At 41.5% G+C, this 25,819-nt stretch overlaps 1 protein-coding gene across 1 annotated transcript in view; it reads left to right on the forward strand.

The window, feature by feature from the left end:
- The first annotated feature begins 4,432 nt into the window (after nt 1–4,432).
- Nucleotides 4,433–25,819, forward strand: part of LOC135491750 (uncharacterized) — a 129,253-nt gene continuing 107,866 nt past the window's right edge. The window contains exon 1 of the mRNA XM_064777874.1: nt 4,433–5,817. Within this exon, the coding sequence (XP_064633944.1) occupies nt 5,742–5,817 (76 nt within the window). The 5' untranslated portion in view covers nt 4,433–5,741. The remainder of the gene's footprint in view (nt 5,818–25,819) is intronic.

The raw sequence follows: 25,819 nt of genomic DNA on the forward strand, positions 1-25,819 counted from the left end.
ACATTCTGATGAATTGTGAGCCTCATATGTTTACCGGCGTGGATTTGGGGATCCAATTAACCCGCTGAGCCGTGAAATGTGTTGGACGCGTGAATTTAAGACAAAAACGACCCAAAAAACTTCAGACGCCCCAAACCCTGAAATTAGCATGGTCATGACCTGTCAAAAATTCTATGGATTGATGCCCTGGGTGAGGTCTTTCTGCCCTGCAAATAATAGGTTCGCGCGAGATATTGGGAAAAAGTTATGGCAGTTGATGTCTAAAGGAAAATGGCTTGAGGTGGCATTAGACAGTGCAGAGGACGGCGTCAAGGGCAATCTTGACACTAGAGGCGCTGATGTCGTTCCTAAACAACGGCTCTAGCACTGCTAAATTGCCACCATCTTGAAAAGCAGTACCGCGCATGTGGAAATGTAAAGAATCTTTACAATTGCAAAGAGGCTATCGCATCACCACTACGCCCGAGAACACGATGACTGCACTACGCTGCATTGATAGTTTGCAATAAATTCACGTAAAAACACACCAGAACATCTCGGGTTTTATTTACAAAGATCATATTTTGTTATTTATTTATAAAACAAGCCATTTTATGAAAGAAGGTGGCACTTACTAGGCCTGGATAAGGCTTTGGAGTTTGAAGTGGTGGTGACGCAGTGTTGAAAACACCTGAATCTCAGGATGCCGATATCCAAGATGGCGGAATTTTACCAATTCCAGTGTCTGAAATTGAATTTTAATTTCGGCACTGTGCGAGTTTGCGTCAAGGGCAGTGTCTAATAGGCCCCGGGCAACCGACATGAGGTAGTCTTTCAGTTCCAGCTGAGGCCTAATCATACATTATAGGCACCATAATCCATACATTTCTGGGTTCATATGAATCCAGAGAAGAAGTCTGCAGCATTTTCATTGCATTTAATTCATAAGTTCAATGATAGGTGACGCCACCTTCGACACCACTTGGATCCTGAAAATGGTAAATAATTGACCAAGAAAAGGCATGATGTGTGCGATCTTCAAACGGGCATCAATCGATTCAATATGAATGATTGGGGAACGTCATTAACACCGGCAGATAGCCAAATGCATTTAGTTTCTTTATTTGATGTGAAAACATGGGGTCATGTCGGCTATTTTTCGCTATATGGCCTAGAATTTGCGGACGAGCATAATTGACACTCGCACAACTACGCCTAACCTCGCGTGGCAGATGGAAGGTATGTTATATATTAAGGCCGAACTGGAGATTGAGACCCGCTCTGAATGGCACAGATTCTAGGCTCATAAAATCGCCAAAGATCCCTCTGCACATGGATACTAAGACCACGGCTTCAAAGTAAATAGTATTTGGAACAAGTTAGATCCATTCATAAACATGGAAACGGCCTGTGTCTTAAGAACTACATTTCTCGGGGGGGGGGGGGGGGAGAGACAAAACGAACCCCGTCCCCACTGTGTAGTGCCACCTCAGTAAACGGTGCTAGTACCACAAAACAACCGTTACCAATAGCGAGGCTTGGAGATTAGACGTGACGCCTGAAGTTCGGATATCTTCGGGAAATGTCGGGTCCCGAATGAACTTTTTTTGTAGCCAGTGCGCTGCAGTAGGCCTGTGCAAGGATGCACAAGTGTGTCAGCTAGGGACGATTTCGTCATCACTCCTTTACACAAAAGGATTTGACATCGCAACGCCCTTGATATGCTCCTTGTGATGTAGGGCCTTCGAGTATAAACTGGTGCATGCCCCTTGCAGATATGGCATGGTTGATGGTCAGAGAATTTGAAAACCCGTTACGGAAAAACCTTCATGCAAATTTGGGACGAAAAGTGGTGTTCTGCTCCAACCGAAACAAGCAACTACAGCTTCTAATTTGATGCTTATTCTTCAGGGAGCCGGTGTATAGCAGGTATTTCATAGTAGCGCATCCGAGAGGGCGATGATGAAAGATGTGCTGGCCTTGAATTAACAGTGGAAGGAAGGTGCTGATTGACTGGTGTGGTTCGCCGGATTCCAAACCAAGAATCGCAGGCATGAGGGTACCTTCTTGGATGGCTGGTGTAGAAGTTTGAAATGTCTCAAGGAAGAATGTCCGGGAACAAACGATTCCATTAGAGGTTTTAATCTCTGAGGTATTGACAGTAATGGCTTGTATAGAACCATTATACCATAATCGTCTGATACAATACGGCGGGACTCTTTTCCCAGGGGACATTTTCTATTTCTACACCGGCACAGTGGTTGGCTCAATTACTGGTGTCGCCGGTTGATACTATTATCGGTGCATTTGGGAATCGGACTCGTATCCAACCAAAACCACTCATAATTTGTATATGCAGCGAGACTGCTGATCTTGCAGTGGTAAGGGACTTTCCTATGAAAACTAGAAAGACTTGAACTCAGAGTGGTGCCACAGTGGTATTAGGAGATACTAATTTGTAAAAATGTCCAGATTGAGAAACCCGTTATCTTGTCCCTGAAAATTTTAAAAAGCGAAATATATTGGTATGGTACACAAAGTTGTTTAACAAGCCGCGGTCGGTTTTCAGGACTTGGAATACGTTTCAAAATTTCCCGCCAGTTTGCTGTTCATGTTTAAGTATTCAAATATTAATTCACAAATTCATTGGGAATCCAAATCCGGATAATTTCGTCTAATAAACTTCGAAGAAAATTTCTTCTCGGGACTAGTCTAAATACATGGCACTATCAAAGCCTTTTTCTTTTTCATAAACCCTTTTAACCTGGCTGCTCCTGTAGACTCCTCTAACCTCGCCTTATATGGGTCCCCGGTAGGCTGACAATGTCATCGATGTCATGTTAACATCTTTAAGGGCCTTGTGTATGACCGAATCTGACCATAACATTGGATCACTCTTGTCAAATGCATGGCCCTTGACAAATGCCGTCTCCAGGAGTCTACGTAGCGACTTAGTCTGAATAGAATTCTCGTCATGGGATCAGACCGATGCCATGATCCAGTTAAGATATGTCAATCCGCTCAATTCATACCGCAGAATCCATAGAAATGTATCCTATTATCACCCATCGAGATACAGCTTGAATGGCAATAGAGCTATGTGTTGAATATCTTCGGAGAAACATCCTAATTTGTCACTCTCTTCAAAGGGAGACTCTTAAGTAGGATGTCGATAGGTGACTCGACTACAAACTGCGCTATTGCCTGGTCCCCAAACCATGCCAAGCTTGGTTTAATTTCTACGACAGCACGAGTGAGGTCAGGCATGTCAGGAGCCCATGCAGCTACCCATTGGCCCTACTTGCCTTTTTACGAAGGCCTGGAATATATTTATTTAGAGAAAAGCGAAAGTCAAACCAGACACGGTTCCCTAATTGTGCATGTAGTTCACATGGATGCCACCAACTGACTCCTAACGACACAGTCCCCCTAAAAAAAGTTGACATTTAGCGAGAGAATTCCTGAACGCACCAGCTTTGCCGTAGCAGCGCTGCCAATATCCATTCACCTCCATCCACACCAAAGCAATCTAATTGCAGCCTAGAATATGAATTGGCGACTTGTTTTATGCCAGAGGCGCTCAGAGATGTACTTGCAATTACTGTTCCAGGAGTCTATCCATTATCGATTTACCTCGGGACGGCTGTAGGGGAGTCATTTACGGCGATTGTGGGTCCCGGACCTCATACTGACATGACGGCTTCGTCTATTAATCACGTTCCGTATATCACGAGGACAGGGGAATGAGTTTCCATAATGTCCATACAAAATATACGTGATCCATTTGGAAAATAGTGTAACAGAAAGCAGGTCTCCAGCAGTTAGGAAAAGTTAATACTAATAAAACCATTATCGGCTGAAGGCCATACCATATACTTACTTCCTTCTTCGGAATCACATTGGAGTAAGCTAGAAAAATGACCGCGTTGTTTTTTCTTCGGTCAATTTTGACGAACACTGACGAGCACTTGAGCATCACCCAGTCCTACAAGCACGCGTGAGCAGCAACCAGTCCACGTTCTCAACAGCCACACTCAAGCAACTTCCCGCGCCGTCCACCAATCCTTCCCGGGGTTGCACTAGATCAGCAGCCAGCTCAACGATCGTTTTAACACCAGCACTTGAGCAGCAGCCAGTCCATCAATAATCCGTTCTAAAGCAGGCGCAGCTGAGCTGCTCCCAGTCCATCAGTCCTCTCCACAACCGCACTTGAACAGCAGTGAGTCCATCAGTCCTTTCTACCCGGGGCACTATATCAGCAGCAAGCTCACTGGTCCTCCATCAGCCGCACTTGAGCAGCACACAGGCCACCAATCTTCCATCAGCCGCACTTGAGCAGGACGCAGGCAACCAATCATCCAACAGCCGCACTTGAGCAGGACGCAGGCCACCAATCCTCCAACAGCCGCACCTGAGCAGCGCACGCAGGGCACCAATCATGTATCAACCACACTTTGATCAGTCGACTAATACTTTTCCAACAGCAGCCCGCTAAGGTGACCAGGGTTAGCCAGAAGGGCAATACTTTGATATGTTTGACACGATGTTCCACCACTGAGAGGAGAGATTATGTTCTCGGAACAAAATTATTGATTCACTAGATATAAATAGAAGGAACTCGGTAGCATTCCTCGCATCGTACGCCGCGTGTCCTTGTTGACGGAGGACAGTTGTTGATAGAGCCTGGATTTTGATATCTCGTCAAGGATACAACTTGGGAGTGACAGTTTTGATTGGCAATTTAGACTGACATGTGATTCCCGGGGACCGATTGAGTGAGTTTTCCTTAGCATTTGTGCAGCAGTTCACGGTCCAAGCCTACATGTTTTGAAATGTTTTCAGCATTTCATAAATAATACAATTCAAAGAGTGAATTTGATTAGAAATTCAGGATACAGAATTTGAATGTCTGCTTTGATAGGGGATTGCTGGATTTTGATTCGAAGAGAAATCTATAAGGATTACTTAGTACATTACACAAACTAAGAGTGACAGTGAGACAGATTTGATCAGAGAGCTTTGGATTGTTTTCCAGGGTACTAAGTGTGGATAGAATGCAATCATCAGTCCCTGGAGGAGGGCGTATTTGTTCACGATTATATGAGTAGTGAGTCGAATTGGGGCTAAGAACAGAAATATTTTGTGAGCCTACTACGGCAATCAAGTCCACCAGCATCACCGGCATCTCCAGCATCACCGATATTTCGATATTTTGATACTTTGTGGTTGTTGCTAAAGCTTATATACATATGATGCAAGTTACAGGAATTAATATGTCATTGGATTGACAAGGATTTGAAAATGCATGTCTATTCTACGATCAAAACAAGGATAAGTTATAAAGACTGCCATTGACAGTTCTGAAGATAGTATCATGATACCATGACAGGGATTTTTGATATAGACTAGCAGCGTTGACAAGGATTTAGAAACACATCTGATACCATTGACAGGCATTTCGCAAATACTGTCTTACCATTGTCGAGGATTTACAATTCTCAATGATACACTGACAAGGATTAAGTAAGACTACCACTGACAAGAGATAAGAGATAGTATGATACCATGACGGAGATTTGGGATCGAGTGTACCATTGACAGGACTTACGAAGGACTCTGATCCCTTGGCAAGCATTTTGAAAACTGAGGTTTGACATTTTTGACCCGTGATACTTGGGATCAGTGGTTTGAACCAACATGGTTCTCTTGGGAAAGTGAACATAGACATACGCGCGATTGGCATACAAATAAGTTAGAAAAAAATGGATCTTGGGATTTTATCGGTGAGGTTTGAACCTCTGAGACCACAGGCGAGGCGGGGAAAGCAGGGCCGAAAAGGTAAGGTTTTTTTTCGATAGCATTTTTGACCGGTTCTTGAGACCATTTCGATGTACTATTATATTGATGCCAAAAGTCTTTACGGGTTCATTGTCGCCGCGATACTCTTCGGGAGTTTACCGAGTACGGCCCCGTGTACGGCCCACATTTTTGAATCGTATACAGTGGAAGTTCCCGTCCTTTTGTAAAATATACATTGGTCGCCAATATTCGATTTCTGACAATAGCATTGGAGAAGGAACCAAAAAGTGTCATTTCACCTTCTGCTATATCTAAAGTTAAGTCCATCCGTCCAGTTCCCTTCAAAAAGCAATTACCTCTCAGTGATTAGCATAAGAGAACCGCGCCTTTGAAGATCAATGAATTGATTCTCACTCATCTTTCTCATCACCGCTTTGCCTTGGTAATTGCAATTCTTCATTAAGAGAAGATAATTGCTTCTCTTTACTTACCGATATCACAGTTGATGAACGAGATGTCGCTTTGGCATGACAAAGTTTGGGGTTTATAGTACGATATCATCAACGGTAAAGGTTATCATCCGACTTGACTCTTTTTATCCCTGGCTGATGAGATACTCAATTAGCGAAGCAAACTGTGTATTTCCGACTCGTGCCCAATTTATACACCTGCACGGGTGGAGTTCAGCACGTAAGGCAGAGGGACTTGTCTTGTTTCAACTGGACAGTTGGGATCCCACCGGGTGCCTCATGATGACCGCAGGTGAGAGGCCCTTGCCACTACACAACCGCGATTCCTTAAAAAGAGGCAAGGGACGGGTGGTGGTGAAACCTTTGCAGCGTCTGTGTCCCAATACCAACGACATGAGGTGTTACTTCATCTATTCCGAAAGTCTGAATATAACCTTATTTCACCCGAGTGTTCGCTCAATAAGAATGCTTTCAAGAAAAACACAAATTAATGTTATGCAGCTTTAGGAGACAGTTCTCACTCATCTCAATCTTTGTAATCCCAATCATTCGTTGAAGCAAGTATGGACTAAACTATACTTGATTTAAGGGCACTATAGGCAGGAGCTCTGGGGTCAAATTGGTGATCTTCAGGTGACCAATATAAAAAAGTACGTAGTCTGTTCGCATTTTTGCTAATATGCACAGTAAGGGGACTTGGTCGTGTTTGATTTATCTATAAATGTATCCCTCGTACAAGCGTGAATAGTTTCGATGTACTGTTCGACGGCCGCCGCGGGAAAGACCCCTATCGGCAACTCCGTGTAACTTTATATCTGATCTACTTGACAGCTTCCTAAAGACAATAATAGACCCCCTTTAAGAGAAGATAACTAATTTCTTTACGTACCAATAGCAAAGCTGGTGCAATGTGATTGGATGTCGCTTGCTTTTGCAAAAAAAACTTTATTAGATCTCTTCACATGCTCGTTGTAAATTATCTGAGAGTGCCGGAGTAGTGATTCGGAAATGTTTCCACCACCGCAGGCAACACGTCCGTCACGTAACGTCCTCTTGCCTGATTTTTGCTTATACATCTCATCAGCTTTTTATGGACTTGTTTTCACTAAATCAATGTTTTTTTGTCAGAGGCTCAGTTACAGAAGCGGCACTATGTTCAGCACTGCTTCAATAGCGAGTTGAATGGACAGAGACCCTGAACAGTCTCTTGATCTCAAGGAACTACTTTGTTTCTCGCAAGATCAAGGGCGTAATCATGAGTGGCTATATTGGTTTTCTTTAAGGCACTCTTAGAAATAAAGGTTTTTTGAAAAGACTGTTTTTTCGGCCAACAAAAAGAATCACAAAACCAACGGTTTTCCTCTTCACCGAAAAACCGCGAAAGGGTGCATATGTGTATTGGCCGAAAAACCATAAAAAGTTTTTCAAAAAGCTAAAAAACCAATGGTGCCATTTCGTATTCCGATAAAGAGGTTATAATGAATTCTGTGGTTTTTAAACGCTTCATGTGCGGTTTGAACTCCGTCGCTACGCACTTCAGGAATTGCACTTAATTTTATTTTTCCAAATTCTGTCAGTTTTAACATGACAGATGCATGCAGTCCAATCGATCTTCATCAAGATATTATTGATTAACCTTGTTTTACTCGACATGCTAAACCCAGACTCTGAAATCCCTATCGTTCGTCGTAAGAAGATCAGAGATGTGTAATTGCTTCGCTTTTATTTACCTACCAAACATGCCAAAGCTGGCTCAACGTGATCTGGATTTTTCAAGAAGGGTAGCCCGGGAAAACATTTAACCATCTCATCTCACAGACCGTTTTGTGGAATATCAGGATTGAGGAGCTGGTACAGGCACGTAGCTATAGCTTTTATGGCCATGGGGGACGGGGGGGGGGGGGGGCTAAAAACTTCTCATGCTGCTTGTATAAAATGGCTAAAGATATATTCAATCAGAAATATTTTTGCTAGCAGCTTGTATGTGTCAGCGTTTTTTTACAAACAATGCAGGCTATCCAGTGCCCCCACAAAGTTCTTTCACATCCTCCGATCCTGTTCCAATGTCCCGCCACCCTGCCGCCTGAGATAATTCTCAACACAACATCAAGTTTACTCCATCTCTCTTTCATTGGGAACGCTATTACAGAACAGCCTTTAAAGACAGGCTCACACTCATTTTCGTCATAGGAGCTTAGTCTTTGGAATCCCATTCCCTCATGATAAGAACATGATTGCTTCGCCTACCAAAGCGGCGACTCAAAGAGAGGTGTCGCATTTGCTGGAAGGATGGTTCCGGAGTGCGTTTGATCCTCTTCTTACCTGCTGCTTCGAAAGTGGTGCCAATGGAAACTGGAATTCTTCTACTATTAGCTAAACGTATCAACCAGTGATCTTTACAAGCAATGAAGGCTCTTCGCAAACACTGTTCTTTTACGATATCTGGCTCAACGAGGTATCGCCTTTTGCTGGAAGGGCAGTTTTAGAGAGCGTTTCATCTTCTTCTTATACTGCTAATTTAAACAGTACCAAGGGTGGTTTTTTTTCACAACTGAATACATGTCTGCACCAGAATGAAGGCTCATTACCCAAAATGTTGTTTTACCTTCTTTGATATTATATGTGGTGCCTTTTTCCCCCATGCTACATCCAATAAGTTCTTTATACGAGCCGGGCTTATTCGGGCTGTATACTCTCACTAAGAAAGCTCTAAAGAATCAAGTCTCCTATGAGAGAAGACGGAGTATAATCAGCCAGGCATTCACTTCTTGAGCGCCACAGGTAGATATTCTCGTGCATCATACAGCCTTGTGCATTATGCATTATTAGGCTATTTGATTGAGTCAGACGTTGCCACCTGACATCGATTCCCTGCCTTCAAAACAGGATCTTATTCCACTTCGTCATCAAAACCAAGGCTTTGAAATCCCAATACTTCGTCATAAAATTGGTTCTTACCAAAGCGACTTTGATGCCGTTTAATATTCAAAATAGAGGCAGTCTCAGGAAGCTTTAGGCAAGGTTAGGAATCCTTCCACAACGACTAACTATACGTGTACACGTAATTTACGAGTCGCACCTCTTTCTTTTACTGTTTAAAGTTTAAAAGGACTACGGTACGCCATTCATATTCACTCTGGGGCAAGGAAACGAGAAATACAAGCCGAAGTGCAGTTATCCTGCCTGGAAATCTGCTGAAACTTTGTATTTATAGTATTCGTATATCTGTCAAAACAATGGCAACGTTGAAATTCATATTCAATGCGTATTAAAGGAACAGAAAGTTTTCAAATTCAATTACAAATTAGAAAATGTTAATGCACGGGGAAGGCCTTTAAGATAAACTTCAAAGTCAGTAAGTTTGAACATATAAAGTTGTTTAATCACTCCGTCTACTCTCCGTCAGAAAGCCATTACGAGACTCACTTTGAAGACAGGTTCTCACTTAACTCTGTCATTACCGCTTGTCTTTGTAATTCCAATTCTAATCCTTCATCGTAAGAACATGATTGATTCTCTTTACCTTCGAAAGCTGCTTTAACGAGATGTCGTTTTGGCAAAAAGGGCAGTTTCTGAGTGAGATTAGGCCTTTCATCTCAGTATATATTATACGCCAGTTGTTTCATTTCAGTGGCTTCCCGCTATAATTCGTATATGTTTCCGCGATTAACGAGTTTTACTATTTCAGTCCACCAGGAAGCCTTTGCAAACCTTATTCTGGCAATTTCATGGACGTAGGACGTATATATAATTTGATATAACAAAACTAAGCTAACTTCATGGCCTCTGAAGAAAGCAATTGCGAACTCACCAGAAATGAATCTTTAGTGAGAAGGCAATTGCAAACTATACTTTGTCAATATCATGTTATCTTGAGAATTTAATGCAAACTATAATTTGCCAATCGCATGATATCTTTTGAAATAATTGGCAGACCAAACTTTGACAAACTTACGATACCTTCAGATACTTTTCTGGTAAATGTCATTACATACGGTAGCCAGCCCCATGGCATTATTAAATATACTTCGCGAAATTATTTCTTAAATTATCATTAGATATTTTGTTATCTTTTGCAATTCTTCTCAAAGCATTCATAAGAAAGCCAGTGCGAACCGTTATGATAACCGGGAAGACAATATAAGCTTAACGTCTCCAACTTCTCCAAACTCATGGTATCGTTAAAAAACCGCAATTTCAGACTCGCTTTGTAAAGCAGACGATTCCTTTGGAAGAAAACAAGACCTTTGAAGATAGACACTATTAGATAGGTTCTCAATCATCTCAGTCATTATCATTAGACGTGGCCATACCAGTTTCTCATTATGGGAAGAAGATTGCTTCTCTTTACACACTGAAGCTGGTTCAACAAATTGCCATCTTTGCAAACAAGACTAGTTTCGGGGTACGTCTCATGCAAGCATTCATGGGGTGCGCTCATAGGGTGCGTCTCAAGCGGTCATATCCGAATGATAGCTATTCTGCATTATTTAGTGCTGATGGCTCATGAAGATTGTACCAAAACAACTTAGCCTTACCAAGTCTCCCGCATACGGCGTGTTCCATCAGGAAATGTTGCAAATATCTCTCATAACAACTACATGCCCGTTTAAATCTGTTTGCCTGCTACGGCTTCAGATATATTCCTGATGTCGGGTTGTATTGCTTATACCTTCAGGCCCTCTTTCCAAATATGCAGCCATCAGAATTGTCATATTTCCTTTTAGCCTTAATGGCCACATAGGTGTAGGTGAATTAGCAATATCGCTATCGGTTGCCATTAGAATCAACATAGCGCAAATTTCATTTGGACTGATGGCAACTCTAGGCTATTATTCTATAAACATAGCAATTCGCCAATATTGCTCTAACTTGATACAGACATCATACATACAAATGTAGCCATACATATTGTACCAATTGCCAAGCCTCTAATTAAGCCCTTTATTCTACTGGTAGCATCCCTCCTCTATCCCTCATATACCGTAATGTAATCAGACTAATACCACTGATGTCTTTTGTACGAAAGCTCTTTCTTTCTGATTATATCTTTTTATATCACACTAATGCTATTTCTTTAGATATTTTTAGAAATATCGGATTCCTCCGGGTCGACGCTATTAGGTCGGGTGGTTTTGCTAAATGATATTGCTGGTTACAAAATGTGACTTTTTGTAGGCGTAATATCCTGATGATATTGAGGTATTTCGATTAATCTACTTTTGCATAAACAATAAGGAGATAGATCCAATTCCTCTTTCTTAGGAGAAGCATGAGTATATTAAACCACAGGGAGCCGATTCGTATTTACAGCAGAATCAACTTAGCTTTACTTTTATTATTGGTGAAGTGTTTATACACATGTATCCGCCTGTCATTGGTGAGATGTTTAGTGATACATTACTTCTTTCTAATAGAACTCAACAGTGGGATTAGTGAGGTGTTTAGTGATACATTTCTACTTTCCATTATAACTAACCAGAGGGATTGGTGAGGTGTTTAGTGATACATTTCTACTTTCCATTATAACTAACCAGAGGGATTGGTGAGGTGTTTAGTGATACATTTCTACTTTCCATTATAACTAACCAGAGGGATTGGTGAGGTGTTTAGTGATACATTTCTACTTTCCATTATAACTAACCAGAGGGATTGGTGAGGTGTTTAGTGATACATTTCTACTTTCCATTATAACTAACCAGAGGGATTGGTGAGGTGTTTAATTGAAGCATTTGTATTGTTTTTAGTAATACATTTCTATTTTCTGTTTGAACTACATCTAAACAAAACTATTGGTAGGGTGTTTTGTGATACATTTATACCCACTGTTTAAACTAAACAGGAGCATTGGTGCGGTATTTACTAATATATTTCTACTTTATGTTTGAACACTGGTGTGGTTTTTAGTAATACATTTCTACTTTTGGTTCGAAATGAACAGATGCATTGGCGAGAAGTTTGTAATTGTCATAGGCCTATATTCCTTCAAACAGTCAGAAGCTTTGATGACGAGTTAATAGACCACCTCGTCGTTTCTATCATATCTAAACAGTGGCATTCGTGATGGGTGTTCAACTTTTCTGTAAACTTTACTTCGACAGTTTTAACTGGGGACACTTAATAAATTTGTAATTGCAATAACACCAGCTGAGCGACGCCAGGGGACATCTTTCATCTTGTTTCAACATCGGAAACTGGAAACACCAGCAGCTGTTTCCACTACTTAGTCTCATATTTCTAACTCTAATTTCTAAGTGATGTAACGTCATGAGAGGACGACTTCCTCTCTCTAATATTGATGACACACCAGAAAGTGGTCAAAAAATATTCGCTGCAAGTGGAGTGGTCATGTACGTTATCCCTGGTGAGAAAATATTCTCTCCAAATACATTTTTTCATAAATAAATAAATAAATAAATAAATAAATGAATATAGAATTTGTAAAGCGCCTTTCCAGGTCACCCTGCTCAAAGCGCTACCTCCTCTATTTTTTGAAGTGAAGATTGAACAAGTGTGTTTTAAGAGGGATTTGAATTGGGTGAGGGTCTCAGCAGATGTAATTGCTTTGGGGAGTCGATTCCAGAGATAAGGGGCAGGCACAGAGAAACTGCGATCCCCGTACTTTGATTTTGAGCGAGGTACAAGGAGACACTTTGAACAGGATGACCTGGTAAGGCGCCCACCTTCGTTACGCTGCAAAAGTGAAGACAGATATGATGGCGCAAGTCCATTGAGGGCCTTGAAACATTATCCCTGGTTAGAATAAGTATTTGCGAATAGGGTGGTCATGTACGTTATCCCTTCCAAAGTTTCTTTTTCTTTTTTACAGGACCCTGACTAAAATGTCAGTTTCCCCCGGAGGTGTTCTTTTATCCTTAGTGGTTTTGTAGGCAAGTTCATTTTGACCAAATCTCCATCGTGACGATCTTTGATGTCTTCCACAGTTTTTGATGTCTTCCCAGGATAATCTGAACTTAAGAGAGAACATACGTGTACATCTACATGTAGTTCATTTCTTTTAACGTTAATTGCCAGAAAATATGCCAGTTGTTTTTTAAAACTTGATTAGTATTGGAGAAGTCTTCAGTTCTAATCCCGCAAGGAGACGATAATCGAATTTATAGCAAATAACTTCGGCGAGAACACTTGCCTTGCTCACTTATATTGAGTTAAGATTCAACAATTTTTCCTTCAAAAATACCAAGGGAAATACGAAGTTTGTAGTGAGAAATTGTTTTATATTGATAGAGGCAAATTCTTCTTTACGATACTCAAATAACATCAAGGGAAATGACACAGAATTGGGTAGTTCTGCTGTTAAATTCAGCAATCAACAAGAAATAGCCTTCGCTCCTTATCGAATTATGACAGTTATATTTTCCACAAACATGATGAGAAAGTTGCATCGATCCAAGTATTGGCCCATGTCTCTTTCTGCAATGTACCTTCGAGTTAATAACAAGGATTTCTCATGGGAGAAAAGGCAACTTGTCAAGGAAAATAGTCTCGTGTCGTCTTACACGTCATATTTGTTAAGCAACAAAAACTTACAATTGCTTCCTTTACTTAAAAGATGCTGCGCCTGCGGGAAATTAAGATGCACCTGTAATTTGACGTTCTACCGATGGTAAAGTTTGTCACAATTTCTGATTATACATGTACTTTAACAGCACGCGACAATGATCTTTAATATCAGATTATATATCAAATATTGTCTGGAGATAAAGCTGCGAGCATAAAGTACCGGGAGTCGAGGAACTGGATATTGCTCTCTCCAAGTCATTGTTATCAGATTAATATCAGATTGATATCAAATATTGTCAGGAGACAAAGCTGCAAGCATTAAGTACCGTTAGTCGTGGAACTGGATATTGCTATCTACAAGTCTTGTTTGCCTGGCGTGAGGTAAATCTCATCATCCATCCATATTCTGCCCACAGGGCCGCACAGTATGTATGTAATGACATCCATATCACTTTGCATAGTCATCCACGCCGACAACGGCGATTTAGCCTGTTTAGCGGAATCTGCGGAAACCGCCTAAAAAGTATAAGAATATCAATTTTAATAGATATCTGTATCATTCTCCAGTTTTGTTTTCTCTCTTCCACTTCCGGTGTGGAAATGGTCCGAGAAAAAATTACTGACCAAATTTTCATGCACGTTGGGGCTTTTCCTAAATGCTCGATAAATATCGCGGTTTAAACGATTTAATACTTATGGAATATTACAAATATTTATTACATGTTTAATATAATTGATATTCTCAAACTGTTTTTAGCATAGATGGGTAGGGAAAGCCCGTTTGCGTTGAAGTATTAAGCCCGGCTGATGGCAATAGAAGGCTGGACAATATTGCATTGGTGATCATGCATGGGCATCCTCTAGCAAACAGGGCCTACAACATGACTCCTCCTCAGCAATCCTTATGCAGGGAGTAATTATGTGTCGAGGGAAATGACCTGTTTTGTCAGGATGATGAGGCTCGGTCTCCATGGTATTCCTTCCTATTCCCTGCAGTCGTGCATGACTTTCTAATAGGCTATTTGAAAACCATCCCCATATTACGATTCTGAGATACTTGTACTTGTTATATTCTCCTGCGCATTAGCCGTGTAAGTAATTACATCCATGTCACTTTGGGTGGTCATCCACACCATGTCCACACAGTAAAGGTAAGATCAATGCTATAATGATGGGCTTCGAGCCAAAGCCAATGCAGCATTGATGGGTAGCGAGACGTATCAAGGCCGGATAATGTTGGGGGTAAAGGAAGCTACTATTGGCTATCGAAGGCATGACAATGCGGCATTCAGAAGTTGCGGTCTCATTGATATTCTTAGGCTGCAGCCATAGATGATGATGTTGCTTTCAGACGTGTAAGGCTTTCGACAAGGGGCCATGATGAGTGTGATTGGTGCTTTTGAAATTGCATGTGTTTTGGGAGTGGGTCATTGTCGATTTTATTTACACCATGGTGGTGATGTCTCGGTTGTACCATATCCTCTGGCACGAGACACTTTCTGTGGCAGCAACAAAAACAGTTCGATTATACAGGACCCGAGTGGGCGAGTTTAAGTTATGCGAAGTTCCCGTTAGGTGTTTCTGAACAGACTCGGATCTATTTCTGCAAAATTAGAACTGCACCTTTTACAATAAATCAGAGTTAAGAAAATTAACTGCATAAAAATGACACTGTCATTTGTTGAGTGATTTATCTCTTTTATCAAAGATAATATCTCCTTAAAACTGTGGTTTTCCTAAAATAGCACGTCCATCATAATCAAGTCTGAGATTGAATGACAGTTACAAATTGCAATAGCCAAAAGAAGGTATTTTCTGATTCTTAGGTGACATACAATCTCCCGTAGTAAGACAAATCTGCCATTTAAGTTGAAATTTCAACTGTGAAAATACGGCATTCTCATACAGAAGAAAATTAACTGCATAGAAATGACACTGTTATTTGTTGAGTGATTTGTCTCTTTTATCAAAGATAATATCTCCTAAAAACTGTGGTTTTCCTAAAACAGCACGTCCATCATAATCACATCTGGGATTGAATGACAGTTACAAATTGCAATAGCCAAAGGAAGGTATTTTCTGAGTCTTAGGTGACATTAAATCTCCCGTAGAAAGACAAATCTGCCATTTAAGTTGAAATTTCAACTGTGAAAATACGACATTCTCATACAAACCTTGCAACTGAGTAAGACTTTGTTTTGATTCTTTTTTTCTTCACAAGTTTCAAAGCAAGACATTTTCCAATGAAACAATGTATAGAAAGTGAAGTATAGTTATGGGGTGATTAACTTCAATATTCACTCCCTATTTTACAACAGTACTTGTGAAAAAGAAATCATAAAAAGTCCATCCGCACTGTATTCGCTCTTGTTGAAGAATATGTTTATGACGGGCTTATTATAAACCACGAGATGAAAAATCGCGAAATCGCGAGATGAGTAATCATTATTTTCTGCCACAAGATTTTCTACTTCCCTGGACAATGACAATCACCATTTCTGATGCTGCTGTCCACTTCTCCATTCAATGATAGTATAAAGGGCCGAAGCGGGCAATACAAGGCTACATGCAACTGCATGTTCATCTTGAGCACAAAGGTTTTTGCAACTTATCAAGATATTTTGTGAGTCTAATACCATGAGGTTCAGTGTGCTGTATGTGTCACGATTATTTCCCCGTTACGCCTAGCGGCACAAGTCACCTGATTGGCCGATAACACAGGGTATGCACCTCGTGAACGTCTGGTCATCCCTAAAAATAGCACGGGATAGTCTGACCATCGAAACTAGGCTATAAATTAGGTTAAATTCCACGCATCGCGCAGCGGAGTCTATTTCAATGGGCCAATCAAAACAAGGATAGCTCCCTACTACAGCCTCGGTCTCCTAATTGTTCGCCTTTTCCGGTTCCTTATTTGCAATACATCCTGTGGCGCATGGTACTCTCACCGAGGTTGGCATCTCGCTATTTCGCATTCCGCATCTCGCGGTTTATAATAAGCCTTTATGACGAAGTCAAACCGGACCTGCAATGTAGTTCCCTAAAAAAAGCAAATTAGTCACCTGGAGACCACCAATTGGAACTCCAGCTCTTGCCTATATTCCCCTCTTTAATGAAGCAACAAAAGTTGCCATATCTGCTGCTAGCCCTGGGCTGCTGGCTTTACCGAATGTCAGTAATGAACGAAAAAGAGGATGCTCCAAGTAGAATCGTTGAGTCTTCTGCAATTATATCAGATTTATAATTGGCAACTCGCAACATCCGTCATACGAAACAGCTCCCCTCAGGGCCCTCAAACCCTTTTGAAAGTGATACTATTGAGAACAGGAGACAGAGAGGCGTTACAAGGGATTCATCCCGCCGCCCGCCGGGAGTGAAACCTAATGGCGCGTCTGTGGCTCCAGAGAACGGCTTTGTCGCGTCTCTGACACAAATACGCCTCGAAATAAAAGGATTGTCTCACATGACTCTGTTCTACATTGCTAAAAACAATGGTGTGTTCTTGTGGTATATTCTTTCATTCTATAAGGTTGGGTGTTTTTGTATTCCGAGTCAAAAGCTCAGTGTCTATTGTTCGCCTTGTACACTACTCCTTGATGGTCAGCAGAAGCTGGTGGAACAAATTTTCCAAATTGTATCCTGAAAAACGAACCAAATTTCCAAATTGTATCCAGAAAAACCCAAACATACTTGCTGAAAAAATGATCTCAGCTTTTCCACATCAGCTGTGGTGGGCGACGACAAAACGTGGCGAAATTATTCACCGATATTCACATCCTTTTTTAGGCTGATTACGCCCCGTTTCCGCTGATTCCATAGAGTTTCTGCAGATTCCGCTAAATCGCCATGTCAAATTACAGGTATATTGTACAAAACCGGCCGGGTTGGCGGCGGCGGAAACATGTTTGTAACCAGCCACAATTGCCGAAGATCAGCTGGCGACAACATTTCTGATGATGTTTGTTGCTTGTCAATCCCTTGATTTGTTGCAATTCCGTCACCTGTCTGTAGTCTATCACTCGCCATCAGTTTTAAGGTGTTTCTACAATGTAGCTTTGGGCACGCGATCAATCAATTTGGTCGCGTGGAACCGCAATTCCAGAGTGCTATCAAAGCTGGCACAGGAGTTCGGAGGAACTATGTTATACAGCTGCTCCTTGGGGTGACACGCAATGCCCATTGCCAGCGGTTTGGTATCAGCAAGAATGATAAAGACCCAGGGATAAAGACTAAAAATTCGGAAATTCACATTGACGAAAAACCTGCCTATTCAAAAAAGACAAGTTTAAGTTTTTCTTGAACCCATGTACATATGGTTATCATTTTGATTGATTCTCTGCAAAGATAAAGTCAAGACGAACAGAATGATACCGCATTTGCTCTGAACTCGCAAAGATGAAGGAAACGTGTGACAAAGACATTTGGTCGTTTGGGCGAAATCATTTATTTCATATGCCGTGCTATACGGCGCGATGTTTGGCACTCGTATGTGTTTTAGACCCTCATTAGACCCTCGTAGATCCTATCTTACAACTCATTGACTGCTTAAAGTGATGAGTTAGACAAAATGATTTGTGTATAATCTTCCAGGTGAATTGTTCGCCGGACTTTCTGTCCAAGGCAAAAGCTTCCTTTCCCACCACTGCCTCCATGTTTATTGATTTTAAAGGCGAGCACGTAAGCCGTGGCCAAAGAAAATATCCTCGAGGGTATATTATTGGCCAGACGTGCCACATTTGGCGAAAGGATAATACACAGATAAGTGACATAGGAAAAAAGATCATCTGTACGTGATTGCAGAGTAGTCGGACCAATTGGTAGCGTCAAGCATTTCATGAGATGGATATTTCAAGCTAGAAAAACAATTTTGCGGGTTGTCTAGTGACCATACTAAACATGGCAAATCCTATAACCACGGTGGCTAAAGGTAATCCGTTTGCCTTAGCAAATGTGTGGTTACCTGGAGAGGAAATGAACACACAAAAGAAACATACAAAAGATTAGTTCATTTTTAGGGGCGTAAGGCCCGCATTGATCATTTTTTATCTGATTGTACCCCTCCAACGCTGTAATATGGGAGGGCCTTGTTTCTATTGTGTTGCAAAGTCATCAACTAGTACCTTTACCCACCGTTATAAACGTACTGTACATGTGGAAATAAACATACCCTCCCGATATGTTGTGCAGTGAGGCAGCATCTCATTGTGCTAATCAAAAGGGACACGCAGTCACGCAGTATTCAAGGCAATACCATTCACTGAAAGATTTGCTTAGTCAGGCGAGGTAACGGGGTCATGGCGATTTAGCGGAATGTGCGGTGACTCGGCGGAAACAGCCTAAAACAGTATGAGAATTTCGATATTGAATAGATCATCAATATTTATGACATTCCATAAGTATCTCATGTCATATGCTCATCGCTTCGTATATTCGTTCCCGGACAGAACGTTTACGAGACGATGTTGATGTATGGTTTTAACACGAATCACATCGTGCAGAAGTTCGTTGGCGCCTGCTCCGTACAGGTTGTGGAAACGACCGAAGACAGGATGATTGTGACAATGGTGTCTCTCTCTTATGAAGAACAAAGTGGATTGCTAGCCGATGACGCCACCCTGACCACAAAGCTCTTGGGCTCTGTGGTCGAACCTTCTAGGACAGTCGACTTTGTTACCGAGAACGGACTGACTGTCTAGCGTGCATCCCAAAAATTCCAAACGTAGAAGGAGAAACAGCTAACACTTCGTTCATACCGTACCGTATACACACGATGTCCCGAGATGCGACTCCGGCAGAAAAGAGTGGCGGCCCTGTCATTCAGAAAGGAGAAAAATAATTGCATCGCCTCCCCCGAAGTGTCACACCCAGGAGAGAAACATATATGTGAAAGCCTTACAGATGTACCCAGCAAAGTAATCAATTTTATTCATAACATTATTATCATCTGCCAACCAGCCTCCCGATTGTCTCATCGGCGGAGCGATCAAGCTTTCATCCGCTGATTGTCAGTCGCCGTGGCTGCTGTAACCGCAGTCAATACGTATGAACGTGAAGCCACTGACATTGTCAATATGAAATATTGTTAGGAATTAGGTTTAACCTCTGTATACCCAAATATATGAGTTGAAATAAATATTACATGTACTTTAAAGGATTCGCCGTTCGTAATTACTGCTGGTATAGGAAGATAGAAATGCAGTTATACACAATGCCGTGGTGAAGTTATTACGCACACGTTTTTGCTGGCCTTGGTATTTACAGTATCTGTCCACACCACGCCATTGTTGAAATTCATATTCAGTTCGTGTTTACACTATTTAAAATCTTCAAATTCAACAACAAATTTCAAATAGGCGTAGGCCTTGAGCTTGCTGAGCTAACAGGTCAGTACAATATATTGGAAAAAACATAAGAATCCGTTGGGCACCAGTACAGAGACAAAACCATCAATGATTCCTTGCAATGAAGGTTGTCCATCTTATAAATCACTTAGTGGCCACTCACCACTTTCTTCACTGGCATATTTTGGTAGTGTTGGCCAAACAAAAGCCCTCCATCTGCTTCAGCGATGGAGTCTTTAGATTTACCGAGCGTTATCGTATGCAGACACGCCTCCCTGGTTGAACGATCGGCGGAACGATCAGGTTTTTTAACCGCTGCTTGTCAGTTGTTATGGCTGCTGGAAACCGAGTCATCTCAGGACGTAAACAGACTGATCTAGATTGTAAACATGAAACAGCAATAACCTGCGACGGCAATAGAGAGAATACCATCGGATTCCTCGAAATAAAGGTCGCCCATCGAATTGCAAGTGACGCAATGGCCTAAGGACATACACTTTAAAATGTCCTCTAATATATATTTGAAGGCTTTTTGCCATCAAATGCTCCAAACTCATCTGAACAACTTCTATTGGCCAATCCAAAACTCAAACCTCAAACCTGTTATACCAGTGTAGCCTCTAGCTCTGAATCAACACCATGGAACATTAATCTGAAGAAGCCTCCCTTAGTGGATTTATTCAGCCGGTAGTTGTCAGTGGTGGAACGAAGAGTCAATATTTAAGGACGCAGTGCGATTGATTCGGGCAAATACGAATAATCTTGAAAAGTATCAGTCAGAGTATGACACCAGAGGAAAAGAGGTGGATAGCATCAGAAATACCTTTGTCCTGTGTTCTTAATTATTTAGTAACATTATGGCCCTTCGTCACTTTAGTTACCAATATGTTGCAGGGGTAAGCTGTTTTTGGTCGTAGATATCATGCTACTTCAGAAAGGCCCAAGGGCTCCCTTTTTTGTCTCAGATCTAAAATGGCTGCCCAGTTGTTGACTCTCTGAGGATTCATTTTGCCCCATTTATTACGCTGTTTCACCTAACATTGGGTTTTTAATGGGACAGGAAGTCAATCAAACTATTAGAATACACATATAAACTTCGCCTACATTTCTGCTTCGTGCCTATTTCGCATTGTCCAACCAGAGGCCCGCAATTCTTCTTCAGCGGTTCATTCTAAACCAATCACAGGGAAGCTTTTCCGTTTGACAATCCGGTCAAAGTCACCAGAGAAAAGTGGTGAAAGAAAAGACGCAACAGCTTCGTGAGCTTGCCTAGTAACCTCGGCTTATCGGCGAGAGCCGAACGTTATTTTCGGCCTCATAAAACGCAAACCATGGTAATTCACATCTAGGCCTACCTGGGGTACTGCGTCTTCCGTCTTGCTGAAGACTTTAACAATACTTGGAGATGTAACAGCGACAACGCGTATGTGTTTAAAAAAAGAGACACAAATAAGGGCATGACATTTATATACATGTACGTCACATGTTGAGAAAAGGAAATGAACATGCCATTCTTGTCAGGGCGATGACTTTACGGCAGAAAAAAACTTCAGTGTGGGCGAATGAGATGGATATTACCTACATGGGCGAAACAAACGTTCTGCAATTGTGAAAAATATTTAGATCTACGTCTCTGAGCGGAATGCGAGAAATTATCTCAGTTGCTTGAGGTTGTAAAATAATATTGACATGAGTCCCACATGATGGAAGACATTTCATTCTTTTATAACGGGATCTGATTGCCGTGGCACAGCGTACATCCATCACCACGGCACTGTCAAGTATAGAGAAGAAGACGTCGCAGTGTAAGAACGATGCTGTGGATACGATGTGAGTGTGGGCGTCTCTGCCGCGAATATATGCCAGTATGGATGGAAACTCTCCCATACTGATGGTGCCCATATGGAGAGTTCATCGTTTATCTCCGACCTAATTGAAACATTACATAATTTTTCATTTATTTCCTCAACAAGCTGTTCCATGAATATAAGCATACCACTTTCAGGCCTGACGTGTGGATTCGAAGTTTGTGTAAAATATCGGTGATTGTGGCACTGATCATACATTTTCACGTTCCCTTCGGCCAGTTATTTGGTCTCTTAATAGTTGGTTGATGAAGACTAAAACGTACTTTGATGGTATTGTCGGAAAAAACTACTAAAAGGAGAGACAAATCAGCTAGATACATGTACTAATTCATGCTCCAATTTTCACAAAAAGACACTTTGTCGCTTTTTGCAAGGCGTAGTTTCATAGTACCATTTTCCAGCGTGGTTAATAAGTTCGTCAACATTCCTAGAAAAGGGAATTGGAGGTGAATCTGATGACTACTATCCTGAAGGCGTTCGCTAGTTATGTCAATTATATGACTACCTTGAGAGTTCACCGTGCACCTTGTAATTACAAGAATGATATTTCACAGCATTATTTCATTGAGGAATTGGACATGGATCGATTGGGGCTTCATGTGGACAATGCATTTGTAAGAAGAGTCAATTCTTTGATTGCCTTTAGAATTCCGCAATGAATGGTTGATAACAAATTTGACATCAACATTTGTCGGATTGAACGTGAATCGAATAAGTTCTCATAACCAAAATATCGCGTTCCTAATATTGAATTATCATTGCACTCACAGCATTGAAGCCACTAATTAATATTGTCAATGCTATGAGATTTCAAAGCACACCAAGGAATGGATTATTACAAAAAAAGGAATTACACAACATCCGCCCTTTATCGATTTAGACGAGAATCGGAAGAATTCTCATAAAGACACCAACGTTCGTTAGGAGTGACAGTTCGGTGAGCTCCATCAAAATCCAATGTGTTTAGTGCAATGATCATTGCACTAAACACACTCATGAGTAGACTGCACCAAGAGATTATAGTAATTACAAGAATAATTTTTACAGTATCCTTCCGTTGTCGAATTTGACGTGAATCGAATGCGTCCTTATGAAGACATCGCATTATTAGAGAGTCAGTACTGTACGAGTTCAGAATACTCCATGAGATTAGTAATAACAATACATGTACGTTAATTTGCCCTTGCCGGATTAAGCTTATCGACTCCCATTAAAGCTGTTTCGAGGGGTCGATGTTAACAGGATCTGCCCTGATAACCTTTTGATAAGACAATAGAACAAGGGGGATTTAGGCCCAGGTGCGAGCGGCCTTTGTTTAAAGACAATAGACCGTGTATTGGGCTGGGCTGAAGACGGCGAGGTAAAGCCCGCAGCACACTAGCCGCCAACTTTGGCGACAAGAAGCGTTCGGCTCACGCCTCTCGACGCCAAAGTTAGCGGCCAGTGGATCCCGGTCAGAGCACACCTGCCCAGAACTGGCGTCCAGTAGCGTCTTTTCCGCCACTTTAGTCTGCTATTTTGAAATCATGTGACATCAAGACGCAAGCTGATTAGCCATAGCCTCGCCGCCGACGCCAAGTCAGGCGGCCATCCGTAGCACACCTGGCTTCTTCTTGCGTTCAAACGCGGCGACACGCGTCAAAAATCAAACATGTTAGATATTTGGCGTTTAGTTGCAGCAAGTGGCGGCAAGTCGCGTTCGCCGACGCCGTTCGTAGCAGACTAGGGATTTTTCAGGCGTTCAGGACTCTTGCGGCAAAAAACGCCAGTGAACGCCGAAGTTGGCGGCTAGTGTGCTGCGGGCTTTAGGGAAAAAACCCCGTTATGTACAGATTGAAATAAAATCGCATTCTTCTTTGTCGAATTGGATGCGAATCGGATGACTTTGCATGTTGACATAGTGTCAATGCTATGAGAGCCTCGGGAATTAACAGTGAACCAAGAGATTGGTAAATTACAACGCTGATAATTTATGACATCTTCCTTTGTGCGGTTCCCGTCTCACGTTTAAGAATCTTCGTCAGTCTTGCCAATACCTTGGAACCAAGAGTCACTGATATAGAATTAAGCATAGAGAGAAAACCATTAGATATTTGACTCGAAGCTCTAAGGTACATTAGGGAAATCTCCGCAGATAATATTAATCTTCAATGAAACAACGTCGTTTATTCACATCGAATCTGTGAATAACACGCCTGCTGGAAACAGAGCTTTCACATGCACTAAGCGACGATTACAAATAGCTTGAAGAACGAAAATCTTATTGGTTTTTTTTCATCTAATATCCTTCTGCCTCAATTTACGATATCCTTGTTTACGACAGCAGAGGATTAAATTCAGCTGCTGCTCGATATTTCTAGTTTTAAACTGCTATTAAAATGAATGCGGTTTTAACTGGAGCATGAAGAATTTAGGACATTTAAATTTAAAGTTGCAGAGAAAATGCATTAACACAGTTATCGGTATTTCTTGTCATTCTGGGATTTCGAGAAGCAGAAATATAGGTGAGACTTTCGACTGCGGCACATTGTCCAATAAAAACCGCCAGCCTCGTTCCCGTCACCGCATCTGCGCATCTCATTCTGTGAGAACAGCTCCGTCTTGTGATTGAACAGAGCGACCAACTACCCAAATATCAGGAAAACACTTAATTGTATTTGGCTTACATTTAGTGATTATGCCCTCTACTTCACAACTTCAAGCCAAATATACAGTCTATTGTCTTTAAACAAAGCCCACTCGCACCTAGACCTAAATTCTCATTTTTCTATTGTCTCACCAAAGGATTATCGGAGCGAATCCTGATAATATCGACCGCCAACGAAACATGTTTCATGGGGGTCGAATTGGCAAGGAACAGTAAACGTAATGTAAAAACCTTTCAGTGTAGATAGAATACAACAATTACAACGCGTTATTTAGGTAGACTCGCCGTCAATTTTGCTCAGTTTCGAAATAGTAAATCAAAAGCAAACCATGAAAAGTACATTAACAGTCCACCGAGGATCGGAACGGCTGTAAATAATACGTGATCTTGTCACCTAGAATAAATGATCCAGCCTCATTGTAAGGCGACGGATGGGTGCATGGCTGTAGAGACGGGTTGTTACTATGACATCAGATTAAAAGCGTACTAACCATACAAGATGTTATTCTGCGAGTGCTTTTTGCTGTAGACAGCGTTGACTTTCACTTGCACTCCATGCCATCACCATATACCATGAGACTTCACGATTCTCTTGAAATAGTGAAGGGGCTGTAGCGGAAACTCTCATTTCAGACTGTGCCCTAGTAGTAATCCACGGCTCCATTTCTCCCGCAGTTAATAACAGCATTTGCAATCATAGGGCGATACGAACAATTTGTCAAAGTGGCGATATATCTTCGAGAATTGGTGCTAGGGGGGCCGGTGTATATTTGTCGTATCCGCTCTTCCTAAATTGCTTAATGCTTCAGATAATTGCATTCGGTGATTGTGACATGACACTGATAATGGCGATGGCTCGCGAATAATAAGTTTGCCTAAATGGATTTCGTGAGGTAAACCGTGCTAACTACGTGTGATGAACATGAGCGATGGTTTAGGAAGTTTTTTTAAACTCATTTGAATAGATTTAGAAAAGAACCATACATGTGGCAGAGTCAATAAAAATGTGTCCATTGGTTCATAAAAATAGTGTCATTGGTTACAAAAGCGGTTCTTCACCTTGTTTATCAGATGGCTACCGCCGGGGAGATTGTTGCAACAGTTAAGCGCCGCGCAAGTGAGCGATTTAAATCACAGCTTCCTGCGAATAGATTCGTTGCTATGTGCGACAAAGGGATCTCGGTGCGTCTG

Source organism: Lineus longissimus, chromosome 7, assembly GCF_910592395.1.
Source record: "Lineus longissimus chromosome 7, tnLinLong1.2, whole genome shotgun sequence".
Lineage (NCBI taxonomy): Eukaryota > Metazoa > Nemertea > Pilidiophora > Heteronemertea > Lineidae > Lineus > Lineus longissimus.